At 51.9% G+C, this 19763-nt stretch overlaps 1 protein-coding gene across 1 annotated transcript; it reads left to right on the top strand.

The window, feature by feature from the left end:
• Positions 1-819: 819 nt before the first annotated feature.
• On the top strand, positions 820-17589 carry RAB17 (RAB17, member RAS oncogene family). Its single transcript, XM_023228733.2, has 6 exons — positions 820-1076; positions 5450-5609; positions 13733-13884; positions 14483-14608; positions 16450-16543; positions 16789-17589. Exons 2-6 carry the CDS (start codon positions 5453-5455, stop codon positions 16896-16898), a joined length of 639 nt encoding a protein of 212 aa, XP_023084501.1. The 5' UTR covers positions 820-1076; positions 5450-5452; the 3' UTR covers positions 16899-17589.
• Positions 17590-19763: the final 2174 nt, after the last annotated feature.

Genomic DNA, 19763 nt, shown 5'->3' with positions numbered 1-19763 from the left:
AGAGCCCCCGACTCCCACAGGGTGGAGGAACCACTGTGATGGTGGAACTTACTTCCCAGCAGCCCCATGGGATGGGACCCAAACTAGAAGTTAGGGTGATTTTGGAGGACATAAAGCGAGCTGGTTTCCCATATATTGGCTGTATGGAGTAATGTTCACGGCAACAGATTTCCGTCTCCTCAGCCTCAGGCCCAACCCTGGTACCCCAGCCGTACTCAGAGGCTCTGGAAATCTTACCTGGAGGAGACTCCTAAGTTACCACCAAGCCAGAAATTTCCTGACTAAAGTCTCCTGAAGAATTTGGGAAGACCAGGAGGAAGTCCACCTCCCTGTTTCCTGCACCTGGAGTCTCCCATGTCCACGGAGGCCACGTCCACCCTCCCCTCAGGTGGCATCAGCCCAGGGTCTGCCCCTGGACTGGCTCACACTGAGTTGCCTGTGGGTCTAGTGTAGGGCTTAGCCAGGGTTGGCTTCCAGCTGACAGTGGGAGGAATTAATTCATTTGACCGAAATATTCTTTTCTCTTCTGGGCTGTTGGTTCTTCAAGTGCAACAAAGATTCAACACAGCTTCAAGGAAGGAGCCAAGAAAAACATTCCGTGCCAAAGTGAGACCCCGGAAGTGAAACCCCAGAACAAAGCTGAACAACGGGCTCCAGTTGGGTGCCAGCAAACGCAGGACTGGAATGTGACTTCCGGCAGCGCACAGGTGCTCCCAGGTCACCTGCTTTGTGGTCCAGCCTCCTGCTGAGTCACCTGCTTGTGATCCAGCCTCCTGCTCTGCCCCAGGTGACCACATGACCACTGTGGACTTTGCCCTGAAATCTTTTGGGAGGAGAAGAGGCCTGACCTTGGGGCTGGGGGCCAGCGGGCACTGCCCTGGTCCAAGGCTGCTGCTCTTGACCTCTGCTCTGAGGCTGTTTTCCACTGGAGCAGAGGCTCCTTCTGTCCTGCCTGTGGAGGGAAGCAAACCTTCCCCTGGGCCAGAGAGAGGAGAAAGGGGAGACAGGTAGCAACGCTGTGGACTGGTGATGATAGGCTCTTCAGCTCCCTGCAAGTGACTGGGCCTGGGGAACAGGTGAGTCATTGTTTGAGCCTCTGTGCACTTTGCAGAGTGTCTGCCTCTGTGTGTGTGTGTCTGCGTCTCTGTGTGTCTGTGTGCTCATGTGTTTGTACCCATGTCTGTATTTGTGTCTGTGCATGTGCCCGCATGTGTGTAATCAAAGGACAAAGCTGGGGTGGAGACTTCCTGGTTCAGATTTCTGATGGCTCCACTAGGTTGGATTCCCAGAAGGAGATTCTTATTTTAAGTTTTCTTCGGGAAAGTTCCAGTTTTAAGGTCTTGAAAAAACAAAACAAACAAACAAAAAACAAACTTCTGGTAATAAGAACTCTTCAGGGAATCCATTTCAAGTGACGTCAGAATCCCCAATTTAATACCCAGTGATATCTAGGAAGCTTGTCAGGTTTTCTTGTAAACTCCTTTTTACAATCTACATTTTGTTTTCTTTCTGTATCAAATGGCTGCATTCTGAATGCAATGTACTGGTGTACCTCCCGTAATCTCAATATTCTTCAGAGGCCCAGGCAAGGGTGACACAGGAGCGCAGCTGGCAATAGACTCATCAACCAGACCCTTCCCTGGAATGGCCCCTTCCCCACAAAAAAGACTGATTTGGGATTTGCTCTCCTTTTTTTTTCCCTTTAGTGGAAGGGAGATACAAGAAATGAAAAAGTCCCAGGTTAAGATTACTAGAGAAGCTCCAATCTTGAATATGGTGTTCCTGAAAACATCTTTGTCTTCAATAACCTAATAATGTCTTTGACTGCTAATAACCCCATCTTGATGAAATTCTGGAGGTGGGGGTCAGGCGCCACACTTTCAATTTTCTCTTTGGACAGAAGGCTCCAACCTTTCATTATTGAAAGCTTACAACACTCAATCACACAAAAAGTTGTATAAGAAAATGTTTACTGTAGTCTTATTACAGAGAAAAAATGAAAACTAAGTAAAAATCCAGTATTAGGAAAATGGTTCAGCAAGTTGAGATAGTTGTAGAAATGTTATGTGTCCACTAAACATGATTTTGAAGCAATGTGAGACTGCCTTTGGTATTATATTTAAGTATTTTTTACATATATAATAGTTTTGTGTTAAAACCATGGGTTTTGGTTTGTTTTTAGGAGTCATAGAAAAAAGCTAGAAGTAGGCAGAAACAGCTTTTGTGGTTGTATTAAGGGGGTGGAGTTATGGGTAGTTTATTTATATTGACACTTGTATGTTTATAGTAAAATAACTTTTTTTTTTTTTTTTTTGAGATGAAGTCTCGCTCTGTTGCCCAGGCTGGAGTGCAATGGTGAGATCTTGGCTCACTGCAACCTCTGCCTCCTGGGTTCAAGCGATTTTCCTGCCTCAGCCTCCCGAGTAGCTGGGATTACAGGCATGCGCCACCACACCCAGCTAATTTTTATATTTTTAGTAGAGTTGGGGTTTCACTGTGTTGGACAGGCTGGGCTCCAACTCCTGACCACAAGTGATCCACCCACAAGTGATCCACCCACCTCGGCTTCTCAAAGTGCCATTACAGGCATGAGCTACTGTGCCCAGCCCCAAAATAAAATAACCTTATTAAAGAGACATATCATTGTCAAAGGAATGAGACGCTGGCATCCCAGTAGTCACAGTGCATTCCTTCAGAGTCCACCTATTTCAGTTAATTCAGACAAGTTTTGGGCCACAGATTTTTTTTGACTTAGGAAAGGTTTTATTAACCTGTACAAATAAATAGCAAAGAGAACTTGAAGGGGTATTTTTGTTTATTTTTAATTATTTTTTATTTCAATAGATTTTGGGGGAACAGGTGGTATTTGGTTACATGGATATGTTCTTCAGTGATATCTGAGATTTTTTTTGCACCCAATACTTGAGCAGTGTACACTGTAGCCATTGAATAGTGTTTGTTCCCTCACCCCACCCCCACTACATTTCCCCCTTCCACCAAAGGGTGGAGAGTCTGGGCTGTGGCTTGACCTCTGAGGGCCTGTCCCCAGCTGACTTGAGTGGATCATCTGATGGACTGAGTTCCCACCCCAGGCACTCTCACTTTGCCTCAGGTGCTGTCTTAATCTGTGCTGCTTTGACAGAATTCCTGAAACAGAAATGTATACAGAACAAAGATTTGTTTCTTATGGTTCTGGAGGCTGGGAAGTCCAAGGCCAAGGGGTCTACATCTGTTGGGGCCTTCTTGCTGTGTCATCCCACAGTGGAAGGTGAAAGGACAAGAGAATATGCAGGCTCGTGGACGTGCAAGACTGTAGCAGTGTTAATCTGGGCATGGATTAATGAGAGCAGAGTCCTCATGACCCAACCACCTTCTGTTAGGCCCCACCTCCCAGCATGGTTGCATTGGGGACTAAGTTTTCAAATCTGCTTTTTGGAGGATCCATGCAAACCATAGCCGGCCCCAAGAAATCATCCTCAATCCAGGAAGATATTTCAAAGCACAGGTGCTGTGTTATGTGCTCTTTGTGCTTGGTCTCATTCATTCATTTCTTAGGTATTTATTGAGTACTTACTATGTGCTAGACACTGTTCCCAGCTCCAAGGAAAACAGAATTCTAGCAGTGACTCCTAGTCTTGGCTGCATACTGAGATCACCTGGAGAGCTTTTCTTTTTCTTTTTCTTTTCTTTCTTTCTTTTCTTTTTTCTTTCTTTCTTTCTTTCTTTTTTTTTAAGAAACACAGATGGAAAACTTAATGTTATGTTTTTTATCTGTCTCTGAAGCCAGCGTCATACTTGACGGTGAAACTTGAGTATTTCCATTTAAGATGGGTTTCCAGGCATGTTTGGGATAACCACCCAAGTCTACTATGTGGAGCCCTTCTTCTCTGATGGGTAGAGAGCCCTAAACCCTCCTCCTTCTTCTCTGATGGGTAGAGAGCCCTAAACCCTCCTGTTAAGGACTCTGTGACTCTCCAGTCGCTTTCTGTCTAGAACGATCTTCTTGGTATCTAGGACCCCATCGTATTTGTTTCAAGACAGATTTCAAACTTGATTATTTCTCCTCTTATCCCTGCAGGGCAGACCAGACCAGTCTGTGGCCGTGGCTCCTTACTGGGGGCAGTGAGGGCATGTGGATTGCTTCCAACCACTCCTGCTTTTTCTTCTTTCCTTTTCAAAATTCCTCCCCTTCCCTCTTTAGGGAGCCTCCCCCTTGCCCACAGTGGTGAGGGAGGGAGATGAGACTCTGATCACAGGACCAGCTGCCCCCGATGGGTTTCATATTGATTGTGGAGAGCTTCTCTTCCTAGATAATAAACAAACATCAAGTGATAACATTAGAACATTATCAGAATGTCACCATTTTGCAACCCTTTAGTGAAAGAGCGGGTCAAAGTAATGGTCTTCAGTGACTGCCAACATCACAGAGAGACAACTGGACATTATTTGCCTTCTGCAGGAAGTGCACACACACTCTCATGGCAATCTTGCCAAAAAATAGCCTGTATCTAATCAGATTTATATCCTGAACCACCACGTATCAAAAATACAAAGTTCAGAGGACTCCATTCAATAACACAGAGGTGCAATCAGCAACATCCGTACTGGAAATCTATAAGACAACCTGATTTCTTCAATACATGAACTGCAAAGAAAAAAAATGCCTGTATCTGTACTGAGATTTGCAGAGGATTGGATGCCTGGGATCTGCTTTTCACTAACGTGCTAGGGGGAGGTTTGGGAATGTGAGTGACATGAATGGCTGAGCTGACTACTGGGGAAGAGGGAGGTGGGTCCACGGGCCCATCAGACCGTTCTCTCTATTGTGGTGTGTACATGAGAGTTTTTGTAATGAAAAAATATGCAGGGGTAACCCACATTTATTTTGATCACAAAGTTGGTTTTCTCTGGGGCATACCACTGTGGGTTCTGAGGCTTTAGACACAATAGGAATGTGTCTATGATATTTTGAGATCATTGAGACACCAATTTTTTTTAGGTAGATTTTTTTCTGAAACACCAACTTTAATCCATGAACAACCACCCAAGAAATGCTCAGATGCTTTTTACCTTTCCGTGCATTAGATACTTGGGGGACAAGTAATAGATTTGTAAAAATTCAAAGTAATGGAAGGTGAACAATAAGACCTAAGACCTCCACATGTAATCATTGCTTTTCAGGGTCTGCAGTGACCTGTGCCCGGAGCTTTCCAAGCAAAACTCCTTTTGTTCCTTACCACAGATGTAAAAATGGACCTAAAAACTGCAGATGGGGAGATGGGGCACGGGGTGCAGAGGGGAGCAGGAGTGTGGACCCAGGTGGCCTCTGAGTTGGGAGCTCTGTTTCGGACCATCTGCTCCTGACCAGGAAGCAGCCCCGGGGTTAATCTTGCTGAGTTGATGTGGCTCAGATGTTCCACCTGCTTCAGGCGGTTGTGATTCTTTGCAGGTCATGGCACAGGCACACAGGACCCCCCAGCCCAGGGCTGTCCCCAGCCAGCCCCGTGCGTTCAAGCTGGTTCTCCTGGGAAGTGGCTCCGTGGGTAAGTCCAGCTTGGCTCTTCGGTACGTGAAGAATGACTTCAAGAATATCCTGCCTACGGTGGGCTGTAAGTGAGAGCAGAGCACCCCTTTGCTGGTCTTCAGTGCAGAAGTCCGGGCTGCTGACTCACACCTGGGGCAGGTGGGGATGATGCCCGCCTAGGAATCCCCATGCTGTCCTGGGGCCTTGAGCTGCCTGTGTCCAGCGCGTGGGGGGAGGGAGTGAGGTCCGTGAGCGCCGCCGCAGAATCTACAAAGACAGGAAGCACCCTTGGTTCTGGGTCAGATTTCAGCTCAGCTGGAGTCTGCAGGGGGTGGAGATTCTGGAGAAGGACCTCTGGCCCCAAAGGGTTGGGTTGGGTGTGAGGGATTATGCTGGTGGAAGGGAGAGCCCGGATGAAGCCTCCTGGGCTCTGGGCCCTCAGCGGCCTAAACCAGCTGTCCTCTCCCACCACCCAGGCCGCCCTCCTGCTAACACTGCTCCCTTGCTTTATTTACCCCAACAGCATCTTCCTTCCCGCCTGGACTTGGTTTACCAGCTTGGCCTGGATTGGGGGTGGGAGGATCCTTGTTGGGGGTGGGTGGGGAGGGAGACCTTCTCGCTGTGTTTCTTAAAAAGGCTAACCTGTCGTGAAGCTCAGGAGTGACTGTGGGGCATCTGCAGGCTGCTGGCCTCCTTCCCATCCTGCTGTGGGCACAGCCTGCCTAGGCAGTGAAACCCAGTTTTCACCAAAATGGGGAAAGCCAGCGTGTTCTTTATGCCAATGCCCCCCGGGGGAACACGTGCAGAATCAGAGCCTTGGTTTCAAATTCGGACTCTGACATGGATAAGCTGCCCATCTCCAAATGGACTGATTCGTTTACTCATCTAACAGGCATCCATTGAGCACGAACCCTTTTCCAGGCCTGCGTTAGGTGGGGAGGATTCTATAACCAGCTAAACAGATGCACCAAACACAGAAATACAATTGCAAAATGTGGCACATGGTGTTAGCTATTAGGGAGCCCTTCCATTTTCTCGGGGGTGGGGGGTGGTTCCTGAAGGATCCCCAGGGGATACAGGGGGATCGGCTGGGGTCTGCCTGGTCCAACTCCCAGAGCTAGTGATGAGAACGGCCAGAGTGATGGAGAGAGGCTGTCTGCAGACGGGCACCCTGGGAGAGAGTCAAGGTTGCCCTGGGGTGGGCAGTGCAATCCTCTTCTCCATTAGCAGGGAGATCTGTACCCCTCACCCCGCAAGTCCTGATATTGGACTTAGCTTCCTTTAAAAATACATCAAAGTGCCAAGGCTGGCCTGAGGGTGGCCTCAGCTGAGAATAGAGAACACAGATGAGGGCCTCCCTGGGCCTGGATGTTGAGAGCTTTGTACCTGGGTGACTGGTATTCAAGAAGCAGAGAGAGGCAGCAGGTGTCAGGCCAGGTGAGTTGGACTGGGGATGGATCTCGCTCTGAGACGGAGGTCTGCACACCGTGGCTCTCTGGCTGTTCTGCTTGTTTTGTGCGTAAGGTTCTGTGGACACAAAGCTCTACCTGTTCAGGTACTTATCTTCTGTAAATGATATTCTTGCTGTTCCTCTTCTCTTCACTCTAAAACGGCAGCAGTGTTGAGTGGTTGCAGCAGTGACCCCATGGCCAGTAAAACCTAAAGTATTTGCTACAGGGCCTTGTACAGAACTGTGTGCTGCCACCCAGCAGAGCCTGCAGGAGCCAGCGCCCAAAGGCACTCACTGGGTGAGTGCAAGCAGGGCTGAGAGACTCCGAGATGCGTGGTTGGAGGGTGGGAGGGTGCTTTGGATTCATTGAGACGTGCTTGGACGTGCTCAGCCCACAGAGAGCTGGACCCGCAGAGCCCCCACCTTCCTTGGGTGGGGGTTGGGGGCGATGTGTGGGGTCCGTGGAGCCTCAGGGTGGTGCTGGGCATTCTGTATTTTACAGGTGAGGGGGATGGAGGCCCCGACATTGTGGCGCGAGGCCCTAGTTCCTTTCATTCCATCAAGCCAGGGTCCAAGCGTCCCCTCACGCCTGCCCTGGCTGTCCCAATTGCCCGCCCTCTCTTCAGGGGGCCTACCAGGGTCAGTGGGGTGAACAAAACTGGGTTTGCTGGGGAGTCCCAGGCCAGGTTGGGGGTCTTTGCTTGCGGGGAAGGCCTGTATGTCTCACTCTACTACTGGTCCTCTGCCTGGCCCGTCAGGGGCCATCCCACTGCCAGCAGCTTTCAGATGAAAGCCAGGGCCTCCCTTCCTCCAAACCCCTCTCCCCCGGGCCCAGGTTTATCTCCTCTCTCCGAGGGGAGGACCGTTCTACAGGCTGGACTCTGCCTTTCACCCAGGCCTGTGTGGAGTCTTTGTTCCCACTCTGGGTCTCTGTGATGGGGCAGGGTTGGGAGGCTGTGGGTTGTGGCTCGTGGCACAACAGGGAGAGGAGGAGAACCAGAATAGGTTAGCCTGTGGCTCACAAGCCGCCTTCATCCCATCAGCCTCCAACCCTGGGGTCCGTACTTTTGTATTGAGCACCTGGGTGTGGGGGCAGCTGTGCTGGGTTGCAGGAGCAGAACTGTGGAGGCTCCTTTCTTTGCTGTTGGCTGAGTCCCCTGTGGGAACGCTGGTCTTCTCTGCTTCCATCTGAGTGTCTGCGTTACACCTTGGGATAATATTACAGCTTTGGGAGGCAGATATTACTATAGCTGTGGATAACGTCATGCAATTTATTATTATCATTATGTTAATTTGTTTGAGACAGAGTCTTGCTCTGTCACCCAGGCTAGAGTGCAGTGGCTCACTGGAACCTCGGCCTCCTGGGCTCAAGCCATCCTCCCACCTTAGCCTCCAGAGTAGCTGTGACCACAGGTGCACACCACCATAGCTAATTTTTATATTTTTTGTAGAGATAGGGTTTTGTCATGGTGTGCACCACCGTACCTGGCCTATGTTAGTTATTTTATTATTTTTATTTTTTGAGATGGAGTCTTCCTCTGTTGCCCAGGCTGGAGTGCAGTGGTGTGACCTTGGCACACTGCAACCTCCGCCTCCTGGGTTCAAGTGATTCTCCTGCCTCAGCCTCCTGAGTGGCTGGGATTACAGGTGTGCACCACCATGCTGATTTTTGTATTTTTAGTAGAGATGGGGTTTCACCATGTTGGCCAGGCTGGTTTTGAACTCCTGACCTCAAGTGATCCTCTGACCTTGGCCTCCCAAAGTGTATGTTAATTATTAATCATCATATAATCATTACATGATCATATATTATTATAAATGTGGGTATTGCCGCTTCTAGGATGAGGAGATGGGATGTGCTCATTCCTTTAACTTATGTGCTTTGGGGGAAGAGTGATCTGTGTTGCACGAAAACCCTTTGAGAGTAGACACTCCTGCTGCTTTTGTCACGTGTGACTTCAGCTTTTATCAAGAACACTGGCTCCTGCCCAGGGGAGAGGGTGGGCCAGGAGCAGAGCCTCAGAGGAGAATGGGAGTGCTGTCCTCACAGGCAGCCTGGAAATGCAGGAGGCAACGCGCCCAGTGCTTGGTTGCAGGAACCCGGAGGGAGGGATGGCATGGACGGCCACAGGAATGCCGCTCCTTCCCTCCATCTGGATTTTTTCCCTGTGAAATGGGAGTGTAAACACCTTCCTGGAGTGGGCTCTCCATGAAAGGTTGCTGTTACTTTGGGTGGCTTAAGGTCACCAAGGCCAGCCCTGTCTGAGGGGTCAGCCTTCGGGAGGATTCACTTGCGTCCCTGGGGCCCTCCCGAGGGGTCTGGTTCAGTTGACAGGTGTGTGGGGTGGGGCCCACAGCAGGACGTGACGCAGGTGGTGGGCTCAGCTCCTGGCAAGACACCGTCCATCCAGGGGAAGCAGGAAGCAGAGCCAGAAAGTGACAAGGACTCGAGCCCTGAAGCTGGAAACCCAACGTGCTGGCCGGTGCCACAAGAGCAGGCAGGGGCAGAGGCAGAGCAGACAGGAGTCCAAGTGAGCCAAGCCTCCCGCCCAACCCCCAGGGCCTGTTGAGGAGGTGGCAGCTTCAGGAGCCACTGCTGTGTCAGGGATGGGGGCTGGTGCTACCCATGGACTGCCCCCAGCGTCCTAACGGGTCACCGCAGGGGAGATTCTGTGCGCTGCCGACTTTTGCATGACATCTTTTGGAAGGATGGTGACATCTAGTGCTTGTGTGAACATTTGCCAGCTGAAGCCACGACTAACCCCAGACTTGCTGGGCTTTTTGCAGGAAGGGGAGGGTGACAAACAGGTACTAAGCACATTCAACCTGGTGCCAGCTCACTTTCCTTCTAAACCGAGAACGTGGTTGATGTCCTAGAGCCCCCAGAAAATAAGTTTCCATTTCATGTTCCTTTCAATTTGTCATCAGCTCACTATTTTCACAAAAAAGCCAAGTGCTACAGAGAAGGCTTCAATGAGCAGAATCAGCTGTTTATTTAAATTAAAAGGAAAAAAAGCAAAACCACTTATATGATGTTAACATTTAGTAAAGAGGCTGGGCGCAGCGGCTCATGCCTGTAATCTCAGCACTTTGGGAGGCCGAGGCGGGCAGATTGCCCGAGCTCAGGAATTTGAGACCAGCCTGGGCAACATAGTAAAACCGTGTCTCTACTAAAGAAAAATTAAAATTAGGTCTGGCACCGTGGCTCATGCCTGTAATCCCAGCACTTTGGGAGGCCAAGGCGGGCGGATCACGAGGTCAGGAGATTGTGACCATCCTGGCTAACACGGTGAAACCCTGTCTGTACTAAAAAACAAACAAAAAAATAGCCAGACGTGGTGGTGGGCGCCTGTCGTCCCAGCTACTTGGGAGGCTGAGGCAGGAGAATGGTGTGAACCCGGGTGGTGGAGCTTACAGTGAGCCAAGATCATGCCACTGCACTCCAGCCTGGGCAACAGAGTGAGACTCCGTCTCAGAAAAAAAAATTAAAATTAAAAAAATAAAATTTAGTAGAGGAATTATTATTTTTATTTTTATTTTTTTAAAAGATGGGGTCTCATTCTGTTGCCCAGGCTAGAGTGCAGTGGTACGATCACAGCTCACTGTAGCCTCAACCTCCTGGGCTCAAGCAATTCTCTGCCTCCGCCTCTTCAGTAGCTGGGACCTCAGGTGTGTGCCACCATACCCAGCTAATTTTTGTATTTTTTATAGAGACAAGGTTTCACTACATTGCCCAGACTGGTCTTGAACTCTTGGGCTAGAGTGATCCTTCCTCCTTGGACTCCCCAGATGCTGGGATTACAGGCATAAGCCACTGTACCCAGCCAAAAATTTATTTTTTAATTACATTTTGGCTTTAGCTGTGGAGATACAGAACATGTGGTTAGTGGGTTTCTGAAAAAGGATATGATAATAAATGCATGTTGTCTTCCAGGTCAGAGTCAAGGAGTGCACAAGACTAGGTTGCCTCAGATACCTGTCCAGGGGCCCGCCTGAGGGTCCTACATCTCTCTGCAGGGAAGAGAAGGGTCTACATTCTGTAAATAGCCAAATATTGACTATTATCATGCATTATCATTGCTTGGACTAAAACCCATGCCCTCCTTGGAATTTTGCTGGGATTTTACATTAGTGTAAATTCAGCCACCAGCCATCATTTTCTTTTCTTTTCCTTCCCCTCCCCTCCCCTCTTTTCTCCTCCCCTCCCCTCCCCTCCCCTCTCCTCTCCTCTTTTTTTTTTGAGGTAGAGTCTCATGCTGTCTCCTGGTGCCCAGGCTAGAGTGCCGTGGCACCATCTCAGCTCGCTACAACCTCCACCTCCTGGGTTCAAGTGATTCTGCTTCAGCCTCCTGAGTAGCTGGGACTACAGGGGCGCACCAGCACACCTTTCTAATTTTTGTATTTTTAGTAGAGACGGAGTTTCACCATGTTGGTCAGGCTGGTCTCGAACTCAACCTCAAGTGATTCACCCACCTGGGCCTCCCAAAGTGCTGGGATTACAGGCATGAGCCACTGCGCCCAGCCTCCAGCCATCATTTTCAACATGGAAAAGGAAAATATGAGAGGCTAAAGTTGGTCAATGGAGGAAGCAAACCTGAGTTTTATGCTACGTGTCACCTGCGCCAGCTTTTAAGATAAAACCAAATTCAAACTGAGAAATGTGACTTGAAGTGATGGGAAACAGAAAGATGAGGATAAAAGGCCCACGTTTTAAGATAAGTCCACAAAGAGCAAAGAGGACAGGAAGAGGAAGCAAAACTCATGTTCCCTTTCTCTCCTTGCTCACACGATTTAACTGCCACCCTGGGTGGAGGGCACCATTAGCTCCTGCTATGGACGAGGAAGCTGAGACTTAGAAAGTTTAAACAAGCTGCCATCCGATCAGCTGAGGGGTCTACACTCATGGCCTGGGCACAGTCTTCATTCTGGCACCATCGTCAATCCAGTGCAACACCTGATGTGTTCAGAGGAGTATAGCCGGTTCAGTCCCAACAGTTGCCCCGTCCAAGCTGGAAATCACTGGTCCTACTGTCTGGATGGAGACTGCAGCTTTGTTTGACCTGGAGAGTTTGTCTAACTTCAAGTTCCTGGACCTGCAGGAAACTGCAGGACACGCGGGCAGAAGAGCCCAGGTGGTGGCTTCCGTTTAGGAAGAGGTTGTGTTGTGAGAGAGAAGCATGGTCTTGCTGCATCATGCTGGAAAGCTCTGTCCAACCTCCTGTTCTATGTTTAGTGGGTGCAACTGTGTTTTTCCCACCTGTAAAGATGCAATTAAGTCCTATCCCCTGGAACCTGTGAGTGCGACCTTATTTGGAGAGAGGGTCTTTGCAGATGGCCCCTAAGTCCAGTGACTGATGTCCTTATAAGAAGGGGAGAGGACACGGCTACAGAGACGCAGCCACATGAAGACAGAGCCAGAGATGGGGTGACGCAGCCACCAGGAACACCAGGGTTGCCGGCAGCCTCTGGAAGCTGGAGGAGGCCTGGGACAGATTCTCCTTCAGTCTCTGGAAGGAACCAACCCAGCCAACGCGTTGGTTTTGGACCTCTGGCCTCCAGAACTGCAGGAAGAAATCTGCTAATTTGAGCCACTCGGCTCGTGGAACTTTGTTTTGACAGCTGCAGGACTCTCATGCACTGTCCTTGGAGTGAAAGTTTTCATTTCAAACATGTGGCTCCATTTGCCAGAATCTCCCCAACAGACTCCAAACCCAACCCAGGGTCTAGGCAGGGCAGCAGCTTTGACAGGAGCCTGCCAGTGCTGGTGGCCCCTCCATTTCCAGACACCTTGCCTTCCCCCACTGCTTCCTCTCCAATTCTGTGTATAACACGTCCCTGACAAGCCACACACGATGGGCAAAACATTTTGGAGATCGATAAAATAATCGTTTTTAAAATCCTATCTCTTTGGAAAGCAAAGGGTAGAAAATCTTTAAATGAACAGTGCATTGCCCAATATGTTAAAGTGCTTGGGGGTAGTTTTGTGTGTGTGTTTGTTAAGCAGGTACTTGTGCTTGGGGGTGGTTTTTGTGTGTGTGTTAAGACAAAGCCCCTGCCTTCCTGGGGGAGACAGGCAGAGAATGCAGGAAGCCTTGCCTCTGGGTGCGTATGGGGTGCAGGGAGGCTTCCATGGAGGCAGGGGGCCCAGCAGCCCTTCCAGGGTTGCTGCTCGAAGATCTCAAAGGACACCTAAGAGTTTTCTAGGTAAGAAGAGGAAGGACGCCATGCAGAGGAGACAGTAGAGAAGGCGGCTGGTGGGGAGCAGCATCAGGAAAGTGGGGAGGTTAGGAGGCGAGGAAGGCCTTGGAGAAGCTTGTGCAATTGTGACTCCCTCTGTGCAAGATGGGTCTAGCAGACAAGGGGCCAGTGGGCTGGGGGTGCTCAGGGTTCCAGGTGTCCCCAGAGCCCAGCTGCATCTGTGGAAGCCGGCAGGGATGTGTTGGACTCCCGGTAAGTGGAGATCCCTTCCACGGCATATGTAACCCGAGCTTTTGCGTTAGGTCCTGGAGAGATTTATCTTCCCAACCAAGCCTCTCCGAAGGCCCCATAGCAATCACTCCTGACACTTTGCTTGATGTGGAAGCCTCCATCTCCCAGAAGAACTGTTTGCTCAACTGCCCGGCCATGCGGGCATAGGAGGCACGTGATCAGCTGTCCCTCTGAGCCCATTGCTGTGCCTGTGGCTCGCCATGGTCCCACCTGAGCCACGCGTGGCAACCTCGTCCTCTGAGTAAGCCCTGTGGGCCTCCCTGTTTCAGGTGCGTTCTTCACTAAGGTGGTGGATGTAGGCACCGCCTCTCTGAAGCTTGAGATCTGGGACACAGCTGGCCAGGAGAAGTACCACAGTGTCTGCCACCTCTACTTCAGGGGTGCCAATGCTGCGCTTCTGGTGTACGACATCACCAGCAAGGTAGGGCCCACCTTGAGGCACGTCCCATCCTCCTTCCCAAGCACCTGCCTTCTGGTTTCTCCAGTGCAATGATGCCATGGTGTAATCACAAGGAACAGGGACTCCGTTAGTGAGCACCAAGCCCCCATCCTCCTGTACAGTCAGGGTTCTGCTCCTCTGTGGTCCACAAAGAACACGCCGCTGCCATCTGCCACTCAGTAGTTCCTGGTGCTGCATTAGGGTCAGGGTTTGGGGTGGTGGCCAGTTCCCCAGACTCTTGCACAAAGTGGTCCTTTGAGGACATCTGGAGGTGGAAGATTCAGGAGCTCAAGGCCTGACCTGAAATACCCCGTGGTCGGCAGTCTTCTGGGCCTGCTCAGGGTGAAGGATCTGACGTGTGTCCCAGCAGTTTTCTGCCTGGCCGCACAGGTCACCCAGGACGGGAACGTGCCCTCCTCAGAGGAACAGAGCAGCCTGCACGTGTGTCCATGGCCAGTTGGATTCTGTGACATTTAACACAACATGAACAGCAACACTGGCTTTCCCCCACTGGAATAGCTAATGACCGCCTGTACGTTTTGTTTGACATTACTTTTTTTTTTTTTTTTTCCTTTTCTAGGATTCCTTCCTCAAGGCTCAGCAGTGGCTGAAGGACCTGGAGAAGGAGCTGCACCCAGAAGAAGTCCTGGTGATGCTGGTGGGCAACAAGACAGACCTCAGCGAGGAGCGGGAGGTGACCTTCCAGGTACCGCCTAGGAGACCCTGCCCTCCTCTTCCATAGGAGGAGAGAGCCCTGGCCGCCTGCGTCAAGACTTGGCACTCACACTTTCACACACGCACACCCACACTTGCACACACTTACACATGTGCACACACACCTCTACAAGCCCACATGCATTTGCACACACATGCACACCCCCCACATTCACTCTCACTTGCACTCACACACGTACAAGCGTGCACACACGCACACACACGTGCGCACACACGCGTGCACACGCACATGCACGCACACACACACATGCACACACACACAACTTTCCACCTGAGTTTCTCTGTTAGTCAAAGATTTCCTGAAATACTCAGGGCCAGCACCATGGCAGTTCAAGGCCAGTGGTGGAGGAGCAGGCACGGCGTGGCCGGCAGAGGGAAGGGCAGGGCGGCACTGCAAGGTGGGCTCGGCTTGAATGAGAAAAGTGATCTATTTCCTCAGTAGGGCTCCCTTCCCCACTCGGTTCCCAGAAGGGGCCTCTGTGCAAATATAGCCTCCCTCACCCGGGTTTTGTCAGGCCTCCTTATAGGCAGAGGCAGCGGTCACCCAGGTGTCGCTGTTGTCTCTCTTCCATGGCATCCCACACCCCCACCACATTTAGGACGGAGACCATATAAACAGCTGCAGACAAGTAGCTGATGGGGAGACCCCGCACACACTAGAGGCTGGCACAGGGGAAGACCCAACTCAGGGATTAGACCGACAGGCGCACCTCCCAAAGAGAAAAGGCCCCAGCTTCAATGGAGGCTGTGGAGAGATGGAGAAGTGGGGTGAAGATTTTGGAGAATCTCGGAGGAGAGCAAGGGGAGCAAAGGGAGGCAGCATCGGTCTGGGCCTTCGTTGCAAAGTGGGGTGGGGGAGGAGCGGGTCCTGGCAACAGAGCTGTGCCCCCTGAGAGTGACTAGATGTGCTGTGTGCTCAGGCAGGCACAGAAACACGGGTGCGAGGTTATTCAAGACCTGGAGGGGCAGTGGGCGGCCATGGTGGGTTTGGAGCGTCTATCTGGGGAGCTGGCTGAGGCGCTCAGTGGGGACGAACACACGGCCGGCTGAGGGATCTCTGGGCCGGGACAGGAGTAGTGCATTCATGACGGCGAATGGTGCGAGAGCTGTGGGTGTGACCGGCCACACCTGCTGCCAGCTCCGTGTCTGGCTGGACAGTCAGGAACCTGAGCTGTGCCCTCTGGGATCCATCACAGGCTCCTCTTCCTGGGAGAGTCCTGGAGGCTACGGGAGGGGCCTGCGCAGGAAGGCCCCCATTCCTTGGCCACCCCTGACTCCTGGGCGAGGCTGTGGCCTTCCCATGAATGCTTCTCTCCTGGTCACCCGTTGTAAGCCTGCTCTTTTCCAGTTTGCCTTTGCTCTGGGACATCCATTTCTCCCCAAAGGAGAGCTGTGCTGGAAAATGAGGGCTCCCCAGAAGAAGGGCCCAGGTGGGCGCTGTCCAGGGGCCTCCCTCTGCCTCTTCTGTTTCCTGGGCTTTCAGTTGGTTCTTTGCCCAGCATCAAAGCCCACAGGTGCCAACAGGCATGGTGGGAGGGGAGTCTGGTGGTGGGAACTTGGCTTTCCAGGCGCTGCAGGAGGAGGAAGGCCGTCCCCAGCCAGCTAGAAGAAGAGCCTCTTCCAGGGAGCACACCGTGCCCCCCGCCCGGCCCTGGCTGTTCAGGAGTGCCGAGAAACACAACTCGGACGTGAAACGTGGAGGCGTGCGGGCTCCACAGCCGCAACTTTCTCAGGTCTTCCTGTTGGAAGTGAACCAGGTGTCCTCAGGAAACACTCATAAACAACGCGGGATTTTGTGACTGTTTCTTTCAGGAAGGGAAGGAGTTTGCCGAGAGCCAGAAGTTGCTGTTCATGGAAACTTCGGCCAAGCTGAACTACCAGGTGTCAGAGGTGTTCAGTGCCGTGGGTGAGTGGCGTCCCCATGGGCTAGACAAGGTGGGAGGTGCTTGTCCTTGACCGACTTCCCTGGGTCCCTGTTGCTGGTGACATCCCTATAGAATGCCTCTAGGGACTGGACAGTGACCAGGAGGGGCAGGAGGCCCTTGTTCTATGGTTCTGGATAAACATAGAGGGGTGGGTCCCGCCTGGGGTGGCTGGTCTGCAGGGCTGTGCTTGGCTGGGCGACTTCCCTTCCCCTCTTGCTGTTCACAGCCCAAGAGCTACTGCAGAGAGACGACAGGGAGGACCAGGCTCCGCAGGAGGATGCAGCTGTGGCTCTGAACGAGGGCCCCGCGAGGCAGGCCAAATGTTGTGCCCACTAGGTGCAGCCACTCCTGGGGCCTGTGGAGAAGACGCCCCCTGCCTGGGCCATGGCAGCTCTGCGAGGATTCTGATTCGCTCTCGATGCTGGGTTGCTCCCGAGCCCTAGAGGCTCCTGGAAGTTGGCCCCCTTTATAAAAACCACTTCCCACAGCCAGTGGGAACCGCCAGGGTTCCCACTGTGACATCTGATGTGACATCTGATGTCACATGGCTCCCGGGAAAGTGCTGTGCCCCATCCCCACCGACACCCTCTGATCCTCCGATGCCTGTGCCTGCCCTACCTGGACGGTGGCCCCCTCAGCCAAGCAGCCTCTGGGAAGAGAGGAAGGAAGGATTGGAAAAGTCCCTGGAGCACGGCGATGGTGGGAAGATGCCTTACGCCTGATCTGGGTGGGGGCACTGGCCTGGAGCTTGGGCCCACCTGCTTCGGGGAGTGGGGAGCAGGCCCAGATGGAGGTGGTGGTGCCAGGAAGAAACGGAGCGATGACTGACTGTGGGGTGGGCACAGGATTTCCGCGTATTGGTGAAGTTGCCCCTGGGAAGGGCAGCGGGGGCATGGTCTCCCGGCTGGCAGTGTGGTGAAGCTGAGTTTCTGTCCAATGCGTAGGAAGGTTCTGAGACATTTCGCCTGAGATGTAAGGTGTACTGCGTATGCATTGTTTTCTCCAAAAATTAAATTGCTTTTGACAATCTGGCTTTTGGAAGTTTTTGAGGACAAGGCGGGGCACTGCGCCTGATGGATGGTTGTAGGTATTTCTGTATAGATTCTGGGAGGGTTCCTGCTAAGTAAATAAGGAAGCAGGCCCATGTGGCAGGCTGTGACGCACGTGGGCCTGGCCCAGCTCTCTGGATGAGATGCATTCCCAGATGGCGACACTTCATCCTGCCTGCCTCCCTTTACAGAGAAACCCATATCTTAGTCTGTTTTTGTGTTGCTATAAAGGGATACCTGAGGCTGGGTGATTTATGAAGAAAGAGGTTTATTGGGCTCATGGCTCTCCAGGCTGCACAGGATGCATGGGGCCCGTATCTGTTTCTGGTGAGGCCCCAGGCTGCTGCCACTCACAGCAGAAGGCAGTGAGAGCTGGCGTGCAGAGGTCACACGGGGAGAGGAGGTAGGAGAGGGTAGGGGGGAGGTCTCACTCTTTTTAACAACCAGCTCTGGGGGAATTCTTACAGGAACTTTGAAGTAAGAGCTCCATCATTACTGCTAGGATGGCACCAAGCCATTTATGACCCATCCCCATGACCCAACACCTCCCATTAGGCCCCACCTCTCACACTGGGGGTCAGATTTCTTCTGTTTTTATTCTTTTCTTTTTGGAGATGGAGTCTCGCTCTGTCATCCAGCCTGGAGTGCACTGGCACGATCTTAGTTCACTGCAATTTCTGCCTCCCAGGTTCCAACGATTCTCCTGCCTCAGCCTCCTGAGTAGCTGGGACTACAGGTCCGCTCACCTACACCCACCTCATTTTTGTGTTTTTTAGTAGAGATGGGGGTTCATCATGTTGGTCAGGCTGGTCTCCAACTCCTGGCCTCAGGTGATCCACCCGCCTCCGCCTCCCACAATGCTGGGATGACAGGCGTGAGCCACCGCGTCCGGCCCTGGGGGTCAGATTTCAACATGAGGTTTGGAAGGGACAAATATCCAAACTGCAGCAACCCAGACCCTGTTTTGGGAGGTAAACCCCACATGATGTTTCCCTGTTGGGTCTCTTTCTGGACACCTGATGTGGCAAGGTTATTTCAAAGGTGGCCACTTTTTGGAAGGTTATATTGGTTTTCATCCTTGTCCCTGGGACTGTGATAAGCCGGGTTAAGTTTTAAACAATAAGACATTTTTATCCACCTGGAAAAAGTGGCATCACTGTATTGGCTGCTATAAGGATCAAGTAAGGAGAAAGCAAAGTACCTCTTGTTTGACGCTGAGCTGCTCATCACGCGAAAGGGGAGAGGGCTCTGTGCCTGGAACTTCCCCGGCTCCTCCGGGCTGCTCTCTGATCTCATTCACTTTGCATAGAGATGCCAGGCCTTGACCCTCAGTGGTGCCCAGACCATGGGGAGCCCTGACAGGGATGGAGGAGGGGACACAGAGGCCAGCCATTGCCTAGGGCCCACCTGGTGAGGCTGGCTGTGTCCTGGCCAGAAGCCCCTGCCCCTGCCAAAGAGGCCTCTTCCTCCTGCAGGTTCTGGTGGCTGCTCCCTCCCCTCATCCATTGGGCCTAGGGTGGGCACAGCCCCTCCTTGCCAGCCTGGATTTCTCAGCGTTCCAACCACAGCTTCATAACGGTACCTCCCTCACGATCCCTGGCTTCGTTTTCCTAACTGGAGGAGCTGCCTGGGTCCACTGGGCCTCTGACAGATCCAGCTTTCAATCTTGGAGACAAGGAAACATCCTGGATCTCCCTTGGAGTCTGGCTTTCCTGGTGCTGGTGTGACCTGAAATGAACTTCTCACATGCTCTTTACTAGACAATTGCAGACCAGATTTCACACACCTCTGTCATGATCTCCAAGAAGAGCTAAAGGATAAATAAAGAAAACAATAGCTCCTGAGAGGGCCTGTTCCCTTGCTCTTCACGAGTACTGTCCTCGTTTCTTAGACAATTACACAGGTGAAATCTGACACTATTATTGCTATGCACATTGCAGTTTCCGGCTGCTAATAAAGTTGGACCATTTTTCATGTGATGATTCCCTTGCCGATGAAGAACATGAAGTGTGAGTCCCCAGTGTGCTAGGCTGTGTCCTCGTCCCCTGTGCCCCTGCAGCGGGCCCTGAGCCCAGGTGGGACCCACCTTGCAGGCGGCTACAGGCTGAGGTTGCCCGTGGCCACCAGACGGCGCTGCAGCATTGTCTAAGGC

This window comes from Piliocolobus tephrosceles, chromosome 11, assembly GCF_002776525.5.
Source record: "Piliocolobus tephrosceles isolate RC106 chromosome 11, ASM277652v3, whole genome shotgun sequence".
Taxonomy (NCBI): Eukaryota; Metazoa; Chordata; class Mammalia; order Primates; family Cercopithecidae; genus Piliocolobus; species Piliocolobus tephrosceles.
This window is presented reverse-complemented; position numbering and strand designations above follow the sequence as displayed.

Bases quoted from the DNA above. Each gene is read 5' to 3' on its own strand.
- RAB17 (XM_023228733.2), top strand. From the start codon at position 5,453: ATGGCACAGGCACACAGGACCCCCCAGCCCAGGGCTGTCCCCAGCCAG. The intron at 5,610-13,732 runs GTAAGTGAGAGC...TCCCTGTTTCAG, and splicing joins TATCCTGCCTACGGTGGGCT to GTGCGTTCTTCACTAAGGTG. The intron at 13,885-14,482 runs GTAGGGCCCACC...TTCCTTTTCTAG, and splicing joins TGTACGACATCACCAGCAAG to GATTCCTTCCTCAAGGCTCA.